Source organism: Ceratotherium simum, chromosome 17, assembly GCF_057802395.1.
Source record: "Ceratotherium simum simum isolate JZ-2026a chromosome 17, ASM5780239v1, whole genome shotgun sequence".
NCBI classification, from domain to species: Eukaryota; Metazoa; Chordata; class Mammalia; order Perissodactyla; family Rhinocerotidae; genus Ceratotherium; species Ceratotherium simum.
The window spans coordinates 58,202,713-58,222,106 of record NC_141916.1 but is presented as its reverse complement, the minus strand read 5'-3'; the positions used below and the strand labels follow the sequence as shown (position 1 = coordinate 58,222,106).

Here is a 19,394-nt window from a genome sequence, read left to right as displayed (position 1 = left end):
GCAGATGTTAGCTCAGGGCTGATCTTCCTCACCAAAAAAAAAAAAAAAAAAAGCTTTTTTGTTTTGCCCAGCATCAAAACAGCAACAGTCCTGGAATGCCAGTTCTTTAAGCGTTAGGACAAAAGGAAGAACCATCCACTTACGTACATCCCTCTAAAGCCCAGGACTGGTCCCTGTAAGAATTTCAATCCCAATTTATTAGCGAAAAAAAATCTGATCTGCTGTCATAGGCTTTTTTTTTTTCTTTTTGTGAGGAAGATCAGCCCTGAGCTAACATCCATGCCGATCCTCCTATTTTTGCTGAGGAAGACCGGCCCTGAGCTAACATCTATTGCCAATCCTCCTCCTTTTTTTTTTCCCCAAAGCCCCAGTAGATAGTTGTATGACACAGCTGCACATCCTTCTAGTTGCTGTACATGGGACACGGCCTCAGCATGGCCAGAGAAGTGGTGCATCGGTGCGCGCCCAGGATCTGAACCTGGGCCGCCAGTAGCGGAGCGCGTGCACTTAACCACTAAGCCACGGAGCTGGCCCCTATCATAGGTTTTTAAGGAGGTAGCATCTCTTACTGGCAGTTCAACCACGACTTTCCTTAACATAAATACGAAAATCTGAGTTCTTCCCTTTGTCCTGGAAAAATCAGAATGATGCCATTCTAAGCTAAGACAAACTGACTTCTCAGAACACATACAATTATTTTGCGCCAAGTGTACAGCCATTTGCCTAAAAAAGGATATAGATGGACAAATGGATAAAGTTTTGGTGCCATTACCTTTGTACTATCTTTGCTACCTCCAACACCAGATGAGCTCAAGGGACGCATTTAGGAAAACTAATACTTGTATAGAACTGCAGAGACCATGGAAAAAATAAGTAAACTGAGTCATTAACAAAGTATAAATGTGTTTTAACAAGAAATTATAGAAAACTCAAATAGAATATTTTCATTTACAGATTTTATTGAAAAATAGTTAAAATATATACATTATTTTTAAAAAACCATGCTATTGGTAAAATACTGAACTTTTCACACAAAGATCATTTAAGTTTCACTCACTCTTACCAAAGTGGCACCTTTATTTTCCTAGATAAAGATTTTGCTTAAGAGTAGGGTCTTGAGTGCCCTCTGGTAAAACTTCATGAGACTGGGTGTCCAAAAATATAACTTGGGCCCTAGAGCTCACGACTGAAAAAATTTCAACAGCAAAATGACTGCCTCTTCACATCTGACAATCTGCGGTTTGCTGCCTTCCCTCTGCCCAGGAGGAAGGCACCTTCCGTGGATGCCTTTATCTCCTCAGGAAAGGTGCTCCTCCTACTGACACTCAGCCAAGCTCAGGGCAAAAATACCTTCTTCCTAAGTTTTCATCGTCATCGTCTTCTTAAAAAAACAAAAGCTGTCATTATAAATGTGAGAAAATGTCTAAGTAATTCAGGTTATGATCCAGACCAAAAAAACAAAAAGATTAATAGGACAGCAAAAACTATAGATAAAGCTTAGCACGTAAGAAAAGCTTTATGCGTGGTCTCTGATTCTTCTCTACCCTGTCTCTATAATAATGGATACCACTACTCTAGTCAACTCTATGCCTACAGTTTCTGGGAGAAGATGACCTTTTTCTCAGATTTCAGGAAGCAGACCTATTCCAGAGAAGAGCCATTTCTAAAAGTAAACATCAACAGAGTCTAAGTTCATTCTCTAGACCAAATACTTTGGACTTGAGGTTCTTCAGTTCTCCTTGTATCTTATGTGCCCGTCTATTGCTGTCCCGGACCTCACACAGAATGGCAAGATCCTGGTTTGCCCGGGCATTAAGTGTTGCCTAGAGATTTAAAAAAAAGAAAAAGAAAAAATGATCATGGCATATGCCAGGGAAAAATCAATCATAAAGACCAGGCTATGCTGGCTCCTTTTTATGAGACTTTTAGTATACAGGATAAATGCAATCCTTAGCTTGTTTAGTGACTAACTAAAAGAAGGAAAATGTAGAGTAGAATTACAAGCAGAAAAGGCATGCGACTCTTTGCTTTCTCATACCATAATAAAGGAGTCTTGAGATAGAGATAAATAAACAACAATGAGTAAAAAGAAGAGACCAATATAAACATTATTGGTAAATTTGCCAAAGAAAGAAAGAAAGCATCTCTTCTTTGTGTAATTAACCTTGTTTGGAACATAGTGATCATTTAGGATATGTGGATGACTGGTTAAATCTCTTTAAGAAGGCTCTTGAGGCAACTTGGATTCTAAATATAGCTGTGTCTGATAGGGAAATATTACTTTCTTACTCAATTACTCACTTTCTCCATTTGTAAAACAGACATAGTTCTTTTAATCTACTTCTTGAATTGGGAGGGATGAAAATTTCTGTTAAGTTTAGCTTAGATGGAAGTATAATGAAAGAATCATTCAATTAATCAGTCTGTTTTTGTCCTCCCTCTAGCATGTACTTGTTGCACCGATTTTAGTGAGGCTTAGAGAGGATGGTGACCATTAGTGTCCACCATCAGGGAAGCAGACATCTTTCTTCTGAGGAGCCCTCATGACCGTGTTTCCTCACCTGCACCCCTTTTCTCCCTTTTGCTAATTCGGGATCAGCACTTACCTTATAGAGCATTTGTTCCAAGTCTTTCAGTTTCTGCCGGAGAGCCTTAATATCTGTCTTAAAGCCTTCTACTTCCAAGATACGCCGATTCTCCAAGGCCTCATAGCGTTTTGTCATTACCTGTAAACGCCTCCCCATCTTGTTTGTGCGATCCTAAACACAGGGAAATGGGAAGGCATTTATGAAGACGAGCAAAGCGCTCCCGAGCCATCTGCGCTTCCCACTCCACCACAGGTGGTAGAGAACTTTGCACCTTGAAGATCTCTCTCCTCACTCCCTCTTCCTCACGAATTTGGGAAAGTTCTTCTTCTAGGGAAATGCACTGCTCTTGGTACATGTTGGACAGCTTTTTCTCTTGTACTAACTTATCCTTGAGGGACTGCAAGTCAAAAGGAAAAAAAAAATTAGTATTCAGTTCTATAATTTAGGTAATTCAAATAGCACTTAGATAAAGAAAGAAGGGAAAGGAAGGATTTCCAAAAGTACAAAATGAGTTAAAGAACAAGAAAGCAAGCAACTTTGAAGAACATTTAAAAACCTCCTATTTCTAAAGGATTCTCTTAGCCTTTTCTAAAGTGTACAAAGTAGAAATTCTTTAAAATAAAACAAATATTTTTGGCTCTGAAAAGAGTCAGAAAATGGAGCTCAGAATTGTCCCAAGTAAGACATTACAATATGTGTTCTGGGACACGTTTCTGAAGTTCTTCTTTAAGAGAAAGAAACATCAACAATAACATAACACTTATACATGTTCCATTGAGCAGCCAGAATGATCTTTAAAAAACTTAAACCAGATCATGTTACTTCCTTACACACAATCTTTCAGACATAACAACGTTTAGAGCTAAATATTCTTACCAAGAATGTGAAGGCCCTATAGAGCCATCCATAATTGGCTGCTGCCCACCCTTACAACCTCCTTGTGTACCACTTCCTCCTTGCTTATTCCTTTATAACCACAATGACATCCTTCCTTCTCCTTGAACATACCCCAGGGCCTTTAAACTTGTTCTTCCCTCTGCCTGGAATGCTCTTCCCCTAGGTCTGTATGGCAAGCTTAATGCCATTTTTCAGGTCTCAGCAAAAACATCAGACTTAAGAGAGTGTCCTTGGGCTGGCCCTGTGGTGTAGCGGTTAAGTGCGCACGCTCTGCCGCTGGCGGCCCGGGTTCAGATCCCGGGCGTGCACCGACACACCACTTGTCAGGCCATGCTGTGGCGGCGTCCCATATAAAGTGGAGGAAGATGGGCACGGATGTTAGCTCAGGGCCAGTCTTCCTCAGCAAAAAAGAGGAGGATTGGCATGGATGTTAGCTCAGGGCTGATCTTCCTCACACACACACAAAAAAAACAAAAAGAGAGTGTCATTGTACTTCCCTACAAAAGTAGACTTCCAGCAACTACATTTAATCTTCATATAATCCTTTTAATTCCTTAATACCACTTTTTAATAATTTATCATTTTATTTATTTATTTTTTTGGTGAAGAAGATTGGCCCTGAGCTAACATCTGTTGCCAATCCTCCTCCTTTTGCTTGAGGAAGATTGTCCCTGAGCTAACATCTGTGCCAATCTTCCTCTATTTTGTATGTGGGAAACCTCCACAGCATGGCTTGATGAGCAGTGTGTAAGTCTGTGCTTGGGATCCAAACCTGCGAACTCTGGGCTGCCGAAGCAGAGCACGTGAACTTAACCACTACACCACCGGGCCAGCCCCCTATCATTTTCTTAATTATTTGTTAATGTTTCAGTTCTTTCTCACCCATTAAAATATAAATGCCATGAAGCTCATTTACTCTAGCTCATTTACTGCTGTAGCCCCAAAGCCTAGCCCACAGTAGAAGTGCAATCAATATTTGTTGAATGAATGAATGAATCAATCAACAGTTTAATTTTCTTTTCTTTCTTTTTTTTTTTGTGAGGCAGATTAGCCCTGAGCTAACATCTGTTGCCAATCCTCCTCTTTTTGCTGAGGAAGTTTGGCCCTGGGCTAAAATCCGTGCCCATCTTCCTCTGTTTTATATGTGGGACGCCGGCACAGCATGGCTTGATAAGCAGCGCGGATGTCCACACCCGGGATCCGAACCTGCAAACCCCGGGCAGCTGAAGCGGAGCAAGTGAACTTAACCACTATGCCACTGGGCCAGCCCCCAGTTTAATTTTCTAAATCCCCAAACACTATAACATGAACTACCCTTTGAAACCTATTTCTTGAGGTTGCTGCTACAACAACTTCCTGGACTGAATGGATCTTGTACGACAATTCTTAGGTTCTTTGGCATTCTCTGAGTTCCTTCAACTCTTCCATAAAAATAACCAAATTCTGTAAGATATAAGGAGACTACCTTAATATATTCATTTTGGTTATAATGACTCTCATGAACAACTGGCCAAACTTTGCCAATTTTATCTTCTTTCTTCTTACACTGCACCCTGTATTGCTTAATCTTTGATATCAAATGATCCTTTTCAAGCATCCACGACTTTTCTTTCTTTTGGTTTTCAAATCTGAGTTGCAAAAAGTCTCTGGTGCTCTCATAGAGTAGTTCTTGGGTGTGATGGAGACTATGAAAGAAAGTACAAATGTGGACATGAAGATGCTTACACAGCACATATAACATATAGTTATTCCAAACAAAGGGAAGACAGAGGTTCTTTAAAAATTGTGCAGTAGATAAATTCTGTAAATTATTATTAGCAGTTTTAAAAATATACTAATCTGATCACTAGCAATCTTACTTTTGTACCGGACAAAGTATGATGTATCTATGCATGCTCACTCTTTCATAGACTGGTCTTTACAGATACTTCCCAGAGTGCTAATTTCAGGTTATATAATTAGAAGAAGTACAGAAATATTTACACATACCCTGAGAAAGTATGGACTATTCCCAGGCACTAGACTTCACAATAAAGAACTAAATCATGGGGTCGGCCTGGTGGCGCAAGCGGTTAAGCGCATGCGCTCCGCTGCAGCGGCCCGGGGTTCGCTGGCTCGGATCCTGGGCGCGCACCGATGTACCGCTTGTCAAGCCATGCTGTGGCGGCGTCCCATATAAAGTGGAGGAAGATGGGCACGGATGTTAGCTCAGGGCCAGTCTTCCTCGGCAAAATAAGAGGAGGATTGGCAGATGTTAGCTCAGGGCTGATCTTGCTCAAAAAAAAAAAAAAAGAACTAAATCATGGTGCTCTGACTGAGGGTTAACACAAGTTCTAAAATGTCAAAAACAGCTTTGCTTTTGTTTCTGCTGTGCTCCACATGTAAACTGCCCTATAGCAAATCCTGTTCTTTTTTCAAGACCCACTTCCTCTATGAAGTCATCTTGACAACTGTAGCCCATTTAATTTCTCCATTCTCCAAAATTCTATATCAGTTTAAATCTATACCCCGTGTTATAATTCAACGCTTGCTTATATACTACGTCATGTTTTAACTGTCAACATGCATGCTTTCCAACCTAAGTGAAAGCATATACCTTTTTTATCATTTATTTTTGCCCTGCCACCACCAGATTGTCATGGACAGTACCAACTATTAGACATACACAAGGTACTAAATAGATTCTTGCCAACTATTGAGATTTAAGAATAGACAAATGATGTTTCTATCTTCAAAAAGGAATATCCCTAGAAGTTAGCAACGCATCAGTTTAACATCAACACCTAGAAAAATACTGTATCAAATGATTAAACTGTTTGCAAAGAGTATTAAATATCAGGAGGCAATCACTAGCTTTCCACTGAATAAATAACGTCAGATCCATTTAGTTTTTTTTTTTTTTTGGTGAGGAAAATTGGCCCTGAGCTAACTAACATCTGTTGCCAATCCTCCTGTTTTTGCTTGAGGAAGATTGTCCCTGTGCTAACATCTGTGCCAATCTTCCTCTATTTGTACATGAGACACTGCCATAGCATGGCTTGATGAGCGGTGTGTAGGTCTGCGCCTGGGATCCGAACCTGCAAACCCCAGGTCACCAAAGCGGAGTGTGGGAACTTCACTACGCCACCAGGCCGGCCCAGCCACTTAGTTCTTTTCATGAGTAACAGGGTACACAGATAAGGGGAAAATGAGAGCATAATACTAGGCACAAAGTACAGTAACTGTCACCAGACTAATCTACGTGTATATTTATTCAGGTATATGTGTGTGTGTATGAAGAGGAGACTGATTCAGTTAGCACAGGATGTCTTGCTCTCAGTGAATTATTTTTACTCTATTATGTTCTCAATTACAAACTGGGAAACTATGGTCTTGCTAACGTACAAATGGGCTGAAAGTGACAACCAAAGGGCAGTCATTAATGGCCTTGGATTTCATGCCACTCAATATCCTTAGGATGGGGCCGATCCCGTGGCTTAGCGGTTAGGTGCACACGCTCCGCTGCTGGCGGCCCTGGTTCGGATCCCGGGCGCGCACCGACGCACCGCTTCTCTGGCCATGCTGAGGCCACGTCCCACATACAGCAACTAGAAGGATGTGCAGCTATGACATACAACTATCTACTGGGGCTTTGGGGGGGAAAAAAAAATAAAATTAAATTGAAAAAAAAATACATCCTTAGGATGCTCTACCTAATGAAAGGAACTGATCATGTGCTCAGATATACAGATGATGCTAAACTAGGATAGGTATTAATATTCTGGAAGACAGAAATAAAATTACAAATTACTGTGACAATTGAAAAATACTGTTCCCTTAAAAACAATTAAAATCCAATGAAAAGTGAAGATGCTATGCTTAAGCACAAAATACTAAAAATAAAAATGAAGATGGAGAAGTACTGGCCAAATGCAAACACATTACACTATGTTAAAAGAGCCTGCGAGGGCCAGAAGGCATTTTCCACTCTGCACTGGTCTGAGATCTTAATTTGAGTATCATGTCCAATTTTAATCACTACACTTTAAAATGGAGGAAGAGACACGAGAAAGTTTGAGAAGACAATAAAAAAAACAATAAAGGGATGAATAACGTAACATGAAAAAATGTGTTAAAATGTAGGATGTTTAACACAGAGCAGAGGCGGTAAGATGCAACTTGATAAGGATCACCAAGTATCCACAAATGTTTATTGTGTGCCCATTATGCACACAGGCTAGGACAGAGGCTACACCAAGACCCTGGGGGAACAAAGACATAAGTACAATAGGTGGTGATAAGAATCATCACAGAGGCATGTGAATGGTTATGGGAATGTGGAGGACAAAAAACTTAATTCTGCCTGTGGAAGTCTACAGAGAAGGGCTGGCATTGCATAGCAAGGTGTCTGCCACATATCAAGTGTTCCATACAATAGATATTATTAGTCTGGCTGAAGGACAAGGTGAACTACAGGAATAGAGGAGGAGCTGAGACTGAAAAGGTTACTTTGGTGCCAGATGAGAAGTTCCTAATAATTCATGCTAAGGTATCAGAACTTTATCATAAGATAAATGGGGAGTTATCAAATGTTTTTAGCAGTTGATAACTCCTAATGGAAGAGCTAACTCATAATAGTGAGGAAGACTGTAAAATACAAAGGGACCAGTGATAGGCTGAACAGTAGGATTGCTGCAACAATTTAAACAAGAACGTACCTTGAACCAATATAGTAAGAATGAGAGGGCAGAGAAGGGATTTGAGAGGCTTCTCAGGCTTATACTTGATAGGGTTTGGATATGAAGGAATAAGAGAGTGGGGAGCTGAATAAGAGAGTGGGGAGCTGAAGATAATCCTGAGGTTTCAAGCTTGGGAAACTGGATGGATGCGATGTCATGAAACTAAACGGAAAAAAGAATAAAGTAGTAGGTTTGAGATGGGGGAGGGGATGCTTGTTGGGAAAGAAAAACAGTTTGGTTTCAGCCATGGTAAATTTGAGGTGTTCAAGCATATTCATGTGAAGATGTCTTTACAGCACAGGTCTGGCCACTGGAACCACACAGAAGGCAGAGTAGGGTTAGACAGGTAGAAGAACCAAGAAAGACAGGTGCTTCAGAAATCAAGGGAGATTACCCTCAAAGAGGGGGTGATCAGAGGTGTCAAATACACAGAAAGATACTAATTACAGTGAGGATTGTAAAGAGATAATTGATCACAGAAATTAAGAAGTCAATGATGACCTCAGAAAGGGCATGCTTAGGAAAATGTAGGGGATGAAATGAGATTGCAGAGAGGAGAGGAAAGGCAGGTGGGTAAGGAGGAAAAACTGAGTACAGACAGCTTGTGCTTTTTTTGTACAGGTATGTGAAGTCATATTTTTCCATATTCACAAAGGGCCAAACAAAAGAAAAGAGCCCTACTATATTGAGTCAGATAACGTATCAGTAGATAAAAGAACATTTCTTAACCACTAAGATCAAGTTAAAACATGAAAATGGGTTAAATGGAGCATGTGGAATATCCACCAGCTCTTCAAGAAAAGAATCTACCCAACGAACCTGAAATCAACAATCCAGAGAGGCTTATGCACCCCTATGTTCACTGCAGCATTATTCACTACAGCCAAGAAATGGAAGCAACCCAAGTGCCCCTCGACTGATGATTGGATAAAGAAGATGTGGTATATATATACAATGGAATACTACTCAGCCCCCCCAAAAAAAGACAAAATCGTCCCATTTGCAATAACATGGATGGACCTGGAGAGTATTATGTTAAGTGTGAAATAAGCCAGAGAGAGAAAGACAACCACCACATGACTTCACTCATATGTGGAAGATAAACTAATACAAACAGTGAGAACTGTTTGGTGGTTACCAGGGGCAAGGGGGTTGAGGAGTGGGCACAAGGGGGTGAAGTGCGGCATTTATATGTGACTGACAAACAATGTACAACAAAAATTTCACAATAAAGAAAAAAAATGTCAAAAAAAAAAAAAAAAAGGAAAGAATGAACAGCATTCCTGGAAAAGCCTGGACACCCACCTACATAGAAGCAGGGTGTCTGACGCAGACAATTTTTTCTACGTCCCTTTCAGTTTCATGATGCTATGCTGCTGAAGTACAGGACCATTACCTTTTTTTTTTTTTTTTTTTTATAATTTTATTTATTTTTTTTCCCAAAGCCCCAGTAGATAGTTGTATGTCATAGCTGCACATCCTTCTAGTTGCTGTATGTGGGACGCGGCCTCAGCATGGCCAGACAAGCGGTGTGTCGGTGCGCGCCCAGGATCCGAACCTGGGCCGCCAGTATCGGAGCGCGTGTACTTAATCGCTAAGCCACGGGGCCGGCCCTGTTTTGTTTTGTTTTGTGAGGAAGATCAGCCCTGAGGTAACATCCATGCCAATCCTCCTCTTTTTGCTGAGGAGGACTGACCGTGAACTAACATCTGTGCTCATCTTCCTTCACTTATATGGGACGCCGCCACAGCATGGCCTGACAAGCGGTGCGTCGGTGCGCGCCCAGGATCCGAACCCCAAGGCGCCAGCAGCAGAGCGCACGCATTTAACTGCTAAGCCACGGGGCCGGCCCCTGGGACCATTACCTTTTAAGCCATTCAGAAAAATTTAAAAATCTGTTAGGTACAGCTTTCTTGAACACTCACTTTTTGGTAAGCTCTTTGATTTTGTCCTGATTTCTCTGCTGATGAATCTGTATCTCCTCAATGCGAATCCGTCTGTCCTCCATGAGCCCTTCAACTTGCTCTCTAGAAAGCTTGGTCTGTTCTTCCAGCTGAGCCTGCAGTGCTTCCACCTAGAAAGGCCAAAAGCAGGGAAGTAGCCACTCCTGTCCTGCTTCCATTTATTTGTTACCTCTAAAAGGGAGTCTTTCTCCAGAAAAATTTAAAAAACAAAACAAAAAACCCACAAACCAAAAACCAAAAACATAGCACCAAAACAAATAGGAAAAATAAATCTCGACTGTACTCGCCTTTATTTAATGTCTTATCGATGGGGTTAGGTGACATAAGAGCAGACTCAATCCACACTAAACAGAGCATCTACATCACACAAAGAAAGCTAGAAAATCCAGTTTCTCCTACCCTAAGATTCTCACCTTTTCACTATCTCCCTTTTTGGACTTTTAGGACTATCTTCCTTTTAAGACACCGTAGTTGCACAGAAATAGAATGACTCTTTTCTTCACTTTTTACTTTAAAAAGTGGAGCAAAGTGAGTATAATGTAATTTCCTTCTCCAAATCTGGCTCTCCCGACTCCAAATGGAGATACTGGCCAAAGGCAGAAACTGTCATTTAAACCAATAGAACCCCTCTGATAAGGACAGGAAGTTGAGTGCAACTAGATGAAAAATCATGGTTGCAAATGATATAATTACCAGGTGGTAAGAGGACGATTCATTACTTTCCTAGACTTTAGAACACATGCACTAATAAATGGACATATCCCCAAAGGTTGATCTATCAGCATAGATAACTGCAACTCTCTGTGTATCCCCCAGGCCAACCACAAAGGGAATTCTGACTGTATGATGGTTTGGTTGGGTAGGGCTTAGTAAGGAAGCTGAATGAACTGAAGGTTCAGACTAGCACTTCTAGAATGGTTGAATACAGAATAACAGTTTTAAAATATAAGCTCTTGGAAATTAGGAACAAGCTCGATTTTCTTAATCACATGATGCCTATATGTAAACTATATGTAACCTATGCCTATAAGGATCTCTATGTGCAGAGATACTTATCATACGATAATGAAGGTATGTTACACAAAGCTAAGCTCATGGACAGAAACTGTTTTGGTCTGCCAAAATAAATGCTTTACCTGTAGGATAAGTGTTTGTACGTCTCTTTGGTAATGCTCAGAACTTTCTTCCTTCTCTCTCATTGCTGGTTTTCTTTTGCTTCCTTTAGAATCTAAAACAGAAAACAAAGATTAATGAAGACCTTTACTTAGCTTTTCTTTCTGCTATTCAAGTATCAGTATTACCTTTGCAGAATAGTTTGGCTTCATTTACCTAGAAGAGATGGAAAGGAAGAAAAAGGAAAACATACAATAACTATAGTACTTAATTTTTCAAATAGGACTCTCCATAAGGGAACTCTGCTAGGATGTCACTTGGATAAAATATTCATTTTTCTGAAGAATAAACTACTAAATTTTCCTTTGGAGTTGTATCTATTTTCCTTGTAAAATCTTATTTAATCAGAAAGGTTAAGGAATAAGAAACACTAAATCTAAACATTTTGGTTATGATGTATCACCCAATTTTCAAAAGACAGGGTTATTTTCAAAATAAGCAACACTAAGACTGCACTGAACAAAATTTAACTCCTTGGATGAAAGAAGCTCATGCTAAGACAGTAGATCTTAAAAGTTCTCGTCACAAGAAAAAAAACTGTAACTATGTGTGGTGATAGATGTTAACTATACTTATTGCGGTGATCATTTCACACTACATACAAATATCGAATCATTACGTTGTACAGTTGAAACTATTATAATGTTACATGTCAATTATATCTCAACAACAAAAAAAGAAAATTGGGATTTCCATTAAAAAAAAAAAGAGGCAGAGAGAGATAAAGAGATTGAGGCTTAGAGAGGCTAATAATACTCTGTGATTCCAGAAGTTGTCTAAATCTGTTTTACGACTTATCACCATAAGCATGTTAATTACATATTTTTTATTCTACTTCATTAAAACATCATAGAGGGGCCGGCCCGGTGGCGCAAGCGGTTAAATGCGCATGCTCTGCTGCGGCAGCCTGGGGTTCGCCAGTTCGGATCCCAGGCGCGCATCGACGCACCGCTTGGCAAGCCATGCTGTGGCGGCGTCCCATATAAAGTGGAGGAAGATGGGCACGGATGTTCGCCCAGGGCCAGTCTTCCTCAGTAAAAAAAGAGGAGGATTGGCAGATGTTAGCACAGGGCTGATCTTCCTCACAAAAACAAACAAACAAACAAAAAACAAAAAAACATCATAGAAAGGTTTAAAAAAAAAAAGCAAAGGGGCCGGCCCAGTGTCATAGTGGTTAAGTTCGCGCACTCTGGTTTGGCCGCCCGAACTTTGCAAGTTCGGAACCCAAGGAGCAGACCTACACACTGTTTATCAAGGCATGCTGTGGCAGGCATCCCATATATAGAGTAGAGGAAGATGGGCACAGAAGTTAGCCCAGGGCCAATCTTCCTCAAGAAAAGAAAGGGATTGGCAATAGACGTTGTTAGCTAATCTTTCTCAACAACAAAAAAAAACACCAAAAAAGCAAAGTAAGATCTTAGGCCACTAGAGGCATCATAAAAAACATCCATATCACTGTATAGTAGAAAAAAATTTCTGATTATTTCCAGTGCATCTTTCGAATTCTGCAGCAACGAGAATTTATAATAATATGGTTGGTACCTGCTCTGAAAGTTGACGATTCATTTTGTTCACATATATCTACAGCCTGGATAGTCTTTTGGAGAACGCTGACCTGAAGAAGCAAAAAAAGGTAAAGAAGTAGACTTCTTATAAATATAATATTTCACTTTTTAGCTTTAGTTCTACAGAGAAAATACTATTCATAAATTAAATTGGTCAAAATTGATATAATCATATACGATGTCATGCATATGAGAGACCAAAGTGGACAAAGTAACAAATTGGATAAAACCCAGTGTTGGTATGATACAAACTAAAACCAATAAAATTTCAGGGTTATTTAGCAATATTTGCTAAAAAAAAAAAATGGTCTTTGACAAGGGTCTTTAGAAAAGTAATGGAGACACAAAAGTATGCATATATAGATATGTATAAAGATGCTAACTGAGGTAGTTTATAGAAGTGAAAAAATGGAAACAGTATACACACAGAAATATTTCTATATGAATGGAAAAAGAGCTTTATCTCTGGGGTATAGAATTATGGGAGATGCCACTTTTATATGATAGATTTCTGAAACCTGTGTTTGTTTTTAATAAAGACCACACTTTTTTTTATTGATGTCTTTTTTTTTTTTAATTTTATTTATTTATTTTTTTTTTTTAAAGATTTTATTTATTCAGTTTTTTCCCCCCAAAGCCCCAGCAGATAGCTGCACGCCATAGGTTCACATCCTTCTAGTTGCTGTACGTGGGACTCGGCCTCGCGTTGGACGGAGAAGTGTTGCCTCGGGGCGCTCCCGGGATCCGAACCCGGGCCGCCAGCATCAGAGCGCGCGCACTTAACCGCCAAGCCACGGGGCCGGCCCTAAATTTTATTTATTTATTTTTTTCCCCCAAAGCCCCAGTAGATAGTTGTATGTCACAGTTGCACATCCTTCTAGTTGCTGTATGTGGGACGCAGCCTCAGCATGGCTGGAGAAGCGGTGCGGTGGTGCGCGCCTGGGATCCAAACCCGGGCCACCAGCAGCAGAGCGTGTGCACTTAACTGCTAAGCCACGGGGCCAGCCCTATTGATGTCTTAATAGTTTATAACATTGTGAAATTTTGGTTGTACATTATTGTTTGTCAGTCACCATACAAATGCCTCCCTTCACCCCTTGTGCCTACCCCCCAACCCCCTTGCCCCTGGTAACCACCAAAAAGTTCTCTATGTTCGTGTGTTGGTTTATATTCCATATATGAGTGAAATCACGCAGTGTTTGTCTTTCTCTCTCTGGTTTATTTCACTTAACATAATACTCTCCAGGTCCACCCATGTTGCTGCACATGGGACAATTTTGTCTTTTTTATGGCTCAGTAGTACTCCATTGTATAGATATACCACATCATCTTTAGCCGATCATCAGTCGAGGGACACTTGGGCTACTTCCACTTCTTGGCTATAGTGAATAATGCTGCAGTGAACACAGGAATGCATAATCCTCTTTGCATTGTTGATTTCAAGTTCATTGGATAGATTCAAAGTAGTGGGATAGCTGGCTCATAGGGTAGCTCTATTTTCAATTTTTTGAGGAATCACCATACTGTTTTCCATGGAGGCTGCACCAGTTTGCATTCCCACCAGCAGTGAATGAGGATGCCCATTCCTCCACAACCTCTCCAACATTTGTTGTTTTTTGTCTTGGTGATTATAGCCATTCTAAGGGGTATAGTGATATCTTAGTGTAGTTTTGATTTGCATTTCCCTGATGATTAGTGATGTTGAACATCTTTTCATATGCCTATTGACCATCTGTATGTCTTCTTTGGTGAAGTGTCTGTTCATTTCCCCTGTCCATTTTTTGATCGGGTTGTTTGTTTTTTTGTTGTTCAGTTGTGTGAGTACTTTATATATTATGGAGATTAACCCCTTGTCAGATATATGATTTGCAAATATTTTCTCCCAGCTGGTGGGTTCTCTATTCATTTTGATCCTGGTTTCATTTGCCTTGTAGAAGCTCTTTAATCTGATGAAGTCTCACTTGTTTATTTTTTCTTTAGTTTCCCTTGTCCAAGTAGACATGGTATCCAAAAAGATTCCTTTATGACCAATGTCAAATAGTGTATTGCCTATATTTTCTTCTAGGAGCTTTATAGTTTCAGGTCTCACCTTCTGGTCTTTGATCCGTTTTGAGTTAATTTTTGGGAACGGTGAAAGCAGATGGTCTACTTTCATTCTTTTGCATGTGACTGTCCAGTTTTCCCAGCACCATTTATAGCAGAGACTTTCCTTTCTCCTTTCTATGTTCTTAGCTCCTTTGCCGAAGATTAGCAGTCCGGATATGTGTGATTTTATTTCTGGGCTTTCAGTTCTGTTCCATTGATCTGTGTATCTGTTTTTGTACCAGTACTATGCTGTTTTGATTACTATTGCTTTGTAGTACGTTTTGAAGTCAGGGATTATGATGCCTCCAGCTTTGTTCTTTTTTTTCAGGATTGCTTTAGCTATTCAGGGTCTTTTGTTGCCTCATATGAATTTTAGTATTCTTTGTTCTATTTCTGTGAAGAATGTCATTGGGATTCTGATTGGGTTTGCATTAAATCTGTAGATTGCTTTAGGTAATACAGACATTTTAACTATGTCTATTCTTCCAATCCATGTGCATGGGATATCTTTCCATTTCTTTGCGTCATCATCAATTTCTTTCAATAATGTCTTATAGTTTTCATTGTATAGGTCTTTCACTTCCTTGGTTGGATTTATTCCTAGATATTTTATTCTTTTTGTTGCCATTATACATGGAATTATCTTTTTTTCTTTTTCTTGGTGAGGAAGATGAGCCCTGAGCTAACATCCATGCCAATCCTCCTCTTTTTGCTGAGGAAGACTGGCCCTGAACTAACATCCGTGCCGATCTTCCTTCACTTTATGTGGGACGCCGCCACAGCATGGCCTGAGAAGCAGTGCTTCGGTGCGTGCCCGGGATCTGAACCTGGGCCGCCACCAGTGGAGCATGCACATTTAACTGCTATGCCATGGGGCCGGCCCCTACATGGAATTACCTTTTTGAGTTCTCTTTCTGTTAGTTTGTTATTAGCATACAGAAATGCAACTGATTTTGTAAGTTGATTTTGTACCCTGCAACTTTGCTGTAGTTGTTGATTATTTCTAATAGTTTTCCAATGGATTTTTTACGGTTTTGTATATAAAAATCATGTCATCTGCAAATTGTGCAAGTTTCACTTCTTCGTTGCCTATTTGGATTCCTTTTTCTTGCCTAATTGCTCTGGTGAAAACCTCCAGTACTATGTTAAATAAGAGTGGTGAGAGTGGCCACCCTTGTCTTGTTCTCGTTCTCAGAGGAATGGCTTTCAGACTTTCCCTGTTGAGTATGATGTTGGCTGTGGGTTTCTCATATATGGCCTTTATTATGTCGAGGTACTTTCCTTCTATACCCATTTTATTGAGAGTTTTTATCATAAATGGATGTTGGATCTTGTCAAATGCCTTCTCTGCATCTATTGAGATGATCATGTGGTTTTTATTCCTTGTTTTGTTGATGTGGTGTATCACGTTGATCAATTTGCGGATGTTGAACCATCCCTGTGTCCCTGGTATAAATCCCACTTGGTCATGGTGTATGTTTGTAACATATTGTTGTATTCTGTTTGCCAATATTTTGTTGACGATTTTTGCATCTATGTTGAACAGCGATGTTGGTCTGTAGTCTTCCTTCTTTGTATTGTCCTTTTCTGGCTTTGGTACCCGGGTGATGTTGGCCTCACAGAATGTGTTAGGAAGTGTTCCATCTTCCTCTATTTTTCGGAATAGTTTGAGAAGGATAGGTATTAAATCTTCTTCGAATGTTTGGTAAAATTCTCCGGAGAAGCCATCTGGTTCTGGACTTTTATTTTTGGGGAGGTTTTTTTTTTTTTTTTGTGAGGAGATCAGCTCTGAGCTAATATTCATGCCAATCTTCCTCTTTTTGCTGAGGAAGACTGACCCTGGGCTAACATCCATGCCCATCTTCCTCTACTTTATATGGGATGCCACCACAGCACGGCCTGACAAGCGGTGCATTGGTGTGTGCCTGGGATCTGAACCTGGGCCGCCAGCAGCGGAGCACGCGCACTTAACCGCTACGCCATGGGGCTGGCCCCAGGAGGTTTTTAATTACTGTTTCAATCTCTTTATTTGATTGGTCTATTCAGATTCTCTATTTCTTCTTGGTTCAGTTTTGGGAGCTTGTATGAGTCTAAGAATTTATCCATTTCTTCTAGATTGTCCAACTTGTTGGCATATAGTTTTCCGTAGTATTCTCTTATAATCCTTTGCATTTCTCTGGTATCCATTGTAACTTCTCCCTTTCATTTCTAATTTTATTTATTTGAGCCTTCTCTCTTTTTTCTTAGTGAGAACCCTGGCTAAGGTTTGTCAATTTTGTTTATCTTCCCAAAGAACCAACTCTTTGTTTCATTGATCCTTTCTGCTATTTTTTTTTGTTTGTTTCAATTTCATTTATTTCTGCTCTAATTTTTATCATTTCTCTCCTTCTGCTGACTTTGGGCTTTGTTTGCTCTTCTTTTTCTAGTTCTATTAGGCATAGTTTAAGGTTGCTTATTTGGGATTTTTCTTGTTTGTTAAGAAGACCACACATTACTTTTGTAATCAGTATAAACAAAGATTAAAAAAGAGACTTGAGTATTGAAACTTGCTCCCACACAAGTCTCCTCCTGCTTTCCTCTCTAATCTCATCGAAAACATCTAGTCCTCTGTGCTTTAGGTTTCCAAATGGTGAAATGAGGTAAACAATGCCACTTCCCAAAGTTTGTGAAGAAAAAGAATAAAACCAGAAAGCTCCTTGTAATTCTAGAAAATGCTTTGAAAACTTAGGTAAACATGGGACTATGATAGCTAATTCTCCTTCTATCTTCTTCAGCAAGTACCAAAATTGCTCTATGGACCCTAGCCTGTATTTTGTAAAAGCCATGCTTACCACACTATACCAAAGATTACTTACTTTGTTGGGAGGCTCCTTATAGAAATAGGTCACTTCTCCAGTGTCTGTTCCCACAAGAGCCAAGAGATTCTGAATCTTCTTCTTGTCTTCTAGCTCCCTGCAATTCTCGTAGAGAGTAAGCACACATTGTGTCCAGATAAGCAAATTTTTCTGTTTAAAGCATCTCTCTTGTGACTTAGTTATTTTTAAAACAATGGTAACCTCAAATTAAAATTGAATAACTAGACCTTAGCTCTAATTTTTAAAACATCAGGTATTTACATCAGGAATTCAGAGAGAAGGGGCCAGCAAACAATTTCTTCTTTGGTTCTAGAAAAGAACTATAGGTGGGTACTAGGGTACACTGCTCAGATTCTCCTCTTCAGGACCGATGGGTTCATTCCCCCAACTGCCAGCAATGTTGCAGGCTAATGGCTCACAGCTGAATCTCTCTCCAGAATTGCCCTCAGTCAAGGTGAACTGCCTCACCCACCTGCGTGCCCAAGTGACAGCCTGTACCCAGCGCCTGTGAATGAGGGGGTACAAATCCCAATCTCCTTGTGTCAATTCAGGATCTTTCTGAAGGGCCATCCCAGCTTCAAGGCACCATGTGGCATTGACTGAGGCCTGTTCTAAATGAAGTGAAGTTCAAGTTTTGCCCAATCAGACTTTCCTTATTCCCTCACAGGTAATGGTTATTCCTCAGAGCACTCCCCAAAAACGTCCTGCAAACAAGTCTCCATTGCAGTCTGTTTTCCAGGGAACCCAATCTAAGACAGTTGATATCAGAAATGGACCAAGAAAGCAAACTCTAAAATGAGATTTCAGAGCCCGTCATATGGAGATGGTTGATAGAGCATAGTGCTCTTAGGAGTAAGACAGAGAGGTGGTCAAGGCAGTATAGCTTAAACAAAATAAATCAAAGATGGAGAAAGGCTGAGGGCTGTGCCCTATACAAAATCACAATCTCTGGCGCATTTTCCACACCTCTGCCAGTTTTAAAACCCAGAGACTACTACCTGAAGGAGAAGCTAGGTCTCCCAGGAGATAAGACCTAGTGACGCCACAACAAATGTACACAGTAATGACTCCCCCAGTCCTTCTCCAAAGGGCCTATGGCTATTTATTCAAGTAATTGTACACTGAGGAAAAGGATTGCTGGATACAGGGTCTGAGTTGACAGTGATCTCTGGTGACCTGAAGCTTTATCATAGTACTGGGGCACATGGGAACCATGTAATAAAGGGAATTTTGGTCCAGGTCCAGCTCACAGTGGGTCCACTGGATCAAGACCCAATCAATGGTCATTTCCTCCATCTCCAAATGTATAATTGGAGTGGACATATTTGGTAGTTGGCAAAACCACCAACTGGCTTCTTGGCTTCTGGGTTAAGGCAAGTGGAACCCTCTGAAACTGCTCCTCATCCTAGCCAAGATGATAAAAAAAGATCTAAAGGATGTACGGGTGGATGTCTCCATCAAATCTCCATTTAATTCACAAGTATGATCTATGTAAAACCAGAAAGATAACAGTGAGTCCCCAGTAGGTCCCAATTTCAGTCACTGTGCC

The 19,394-nt window shown here is 40.3% G+C and overlaps 1 protein-coding gene across 7 annotated transcripts in view; it reads right to left on the bottom strand.

Moving 5' to 3' along the window:
* Positions 1-939: 939 nt before the first annotated feature.
* The window catches only part of CCDC77 (coiled-coil domain containing 77), a 42,225-nt gene continuing 23,770 nt past the window's right edge, over positions 940-19,394 (bottom strand). For all 7 annotated transcript variants that reach the window (XM_087442924.1, XM_087442923.1, XM_087442928.1 and 4 more), the window contains 8 exons: positions 17,846-17,942; positions 12,883-12,955; positions 11,304-11,395; positions 10,129-10,277; positions 4,951-5,170; positions 2,860-2,985; positions 2,607-2,759; positions 940-1,823 (listed from right to left, as the gene is read on the bottom strand). In XM_087442924.1, coding sequence (XP_087299050.1) covers positions 1,677-1,823; positions 2,607-2,759; positions 2,860-2,985; positions 4,951-5,170; positions 10,129-10,277; positions 11,304-11,395; positions 12,883-12,955; positions 17,846-17,942 — 1,057 coding nt within the window. In that variant the 3' untranslated portion in view covers positions 940-1,676. The remainder of the gene's footprint in view (positions 1,824-2,606; positions 2,760-2,859; positions 2,986-4,950; positions 5,171-10,128; positions 10,278-11,303; positions 11,396-12,882; positions 12,956-17,845; positions 17,943-19,394) is intronic.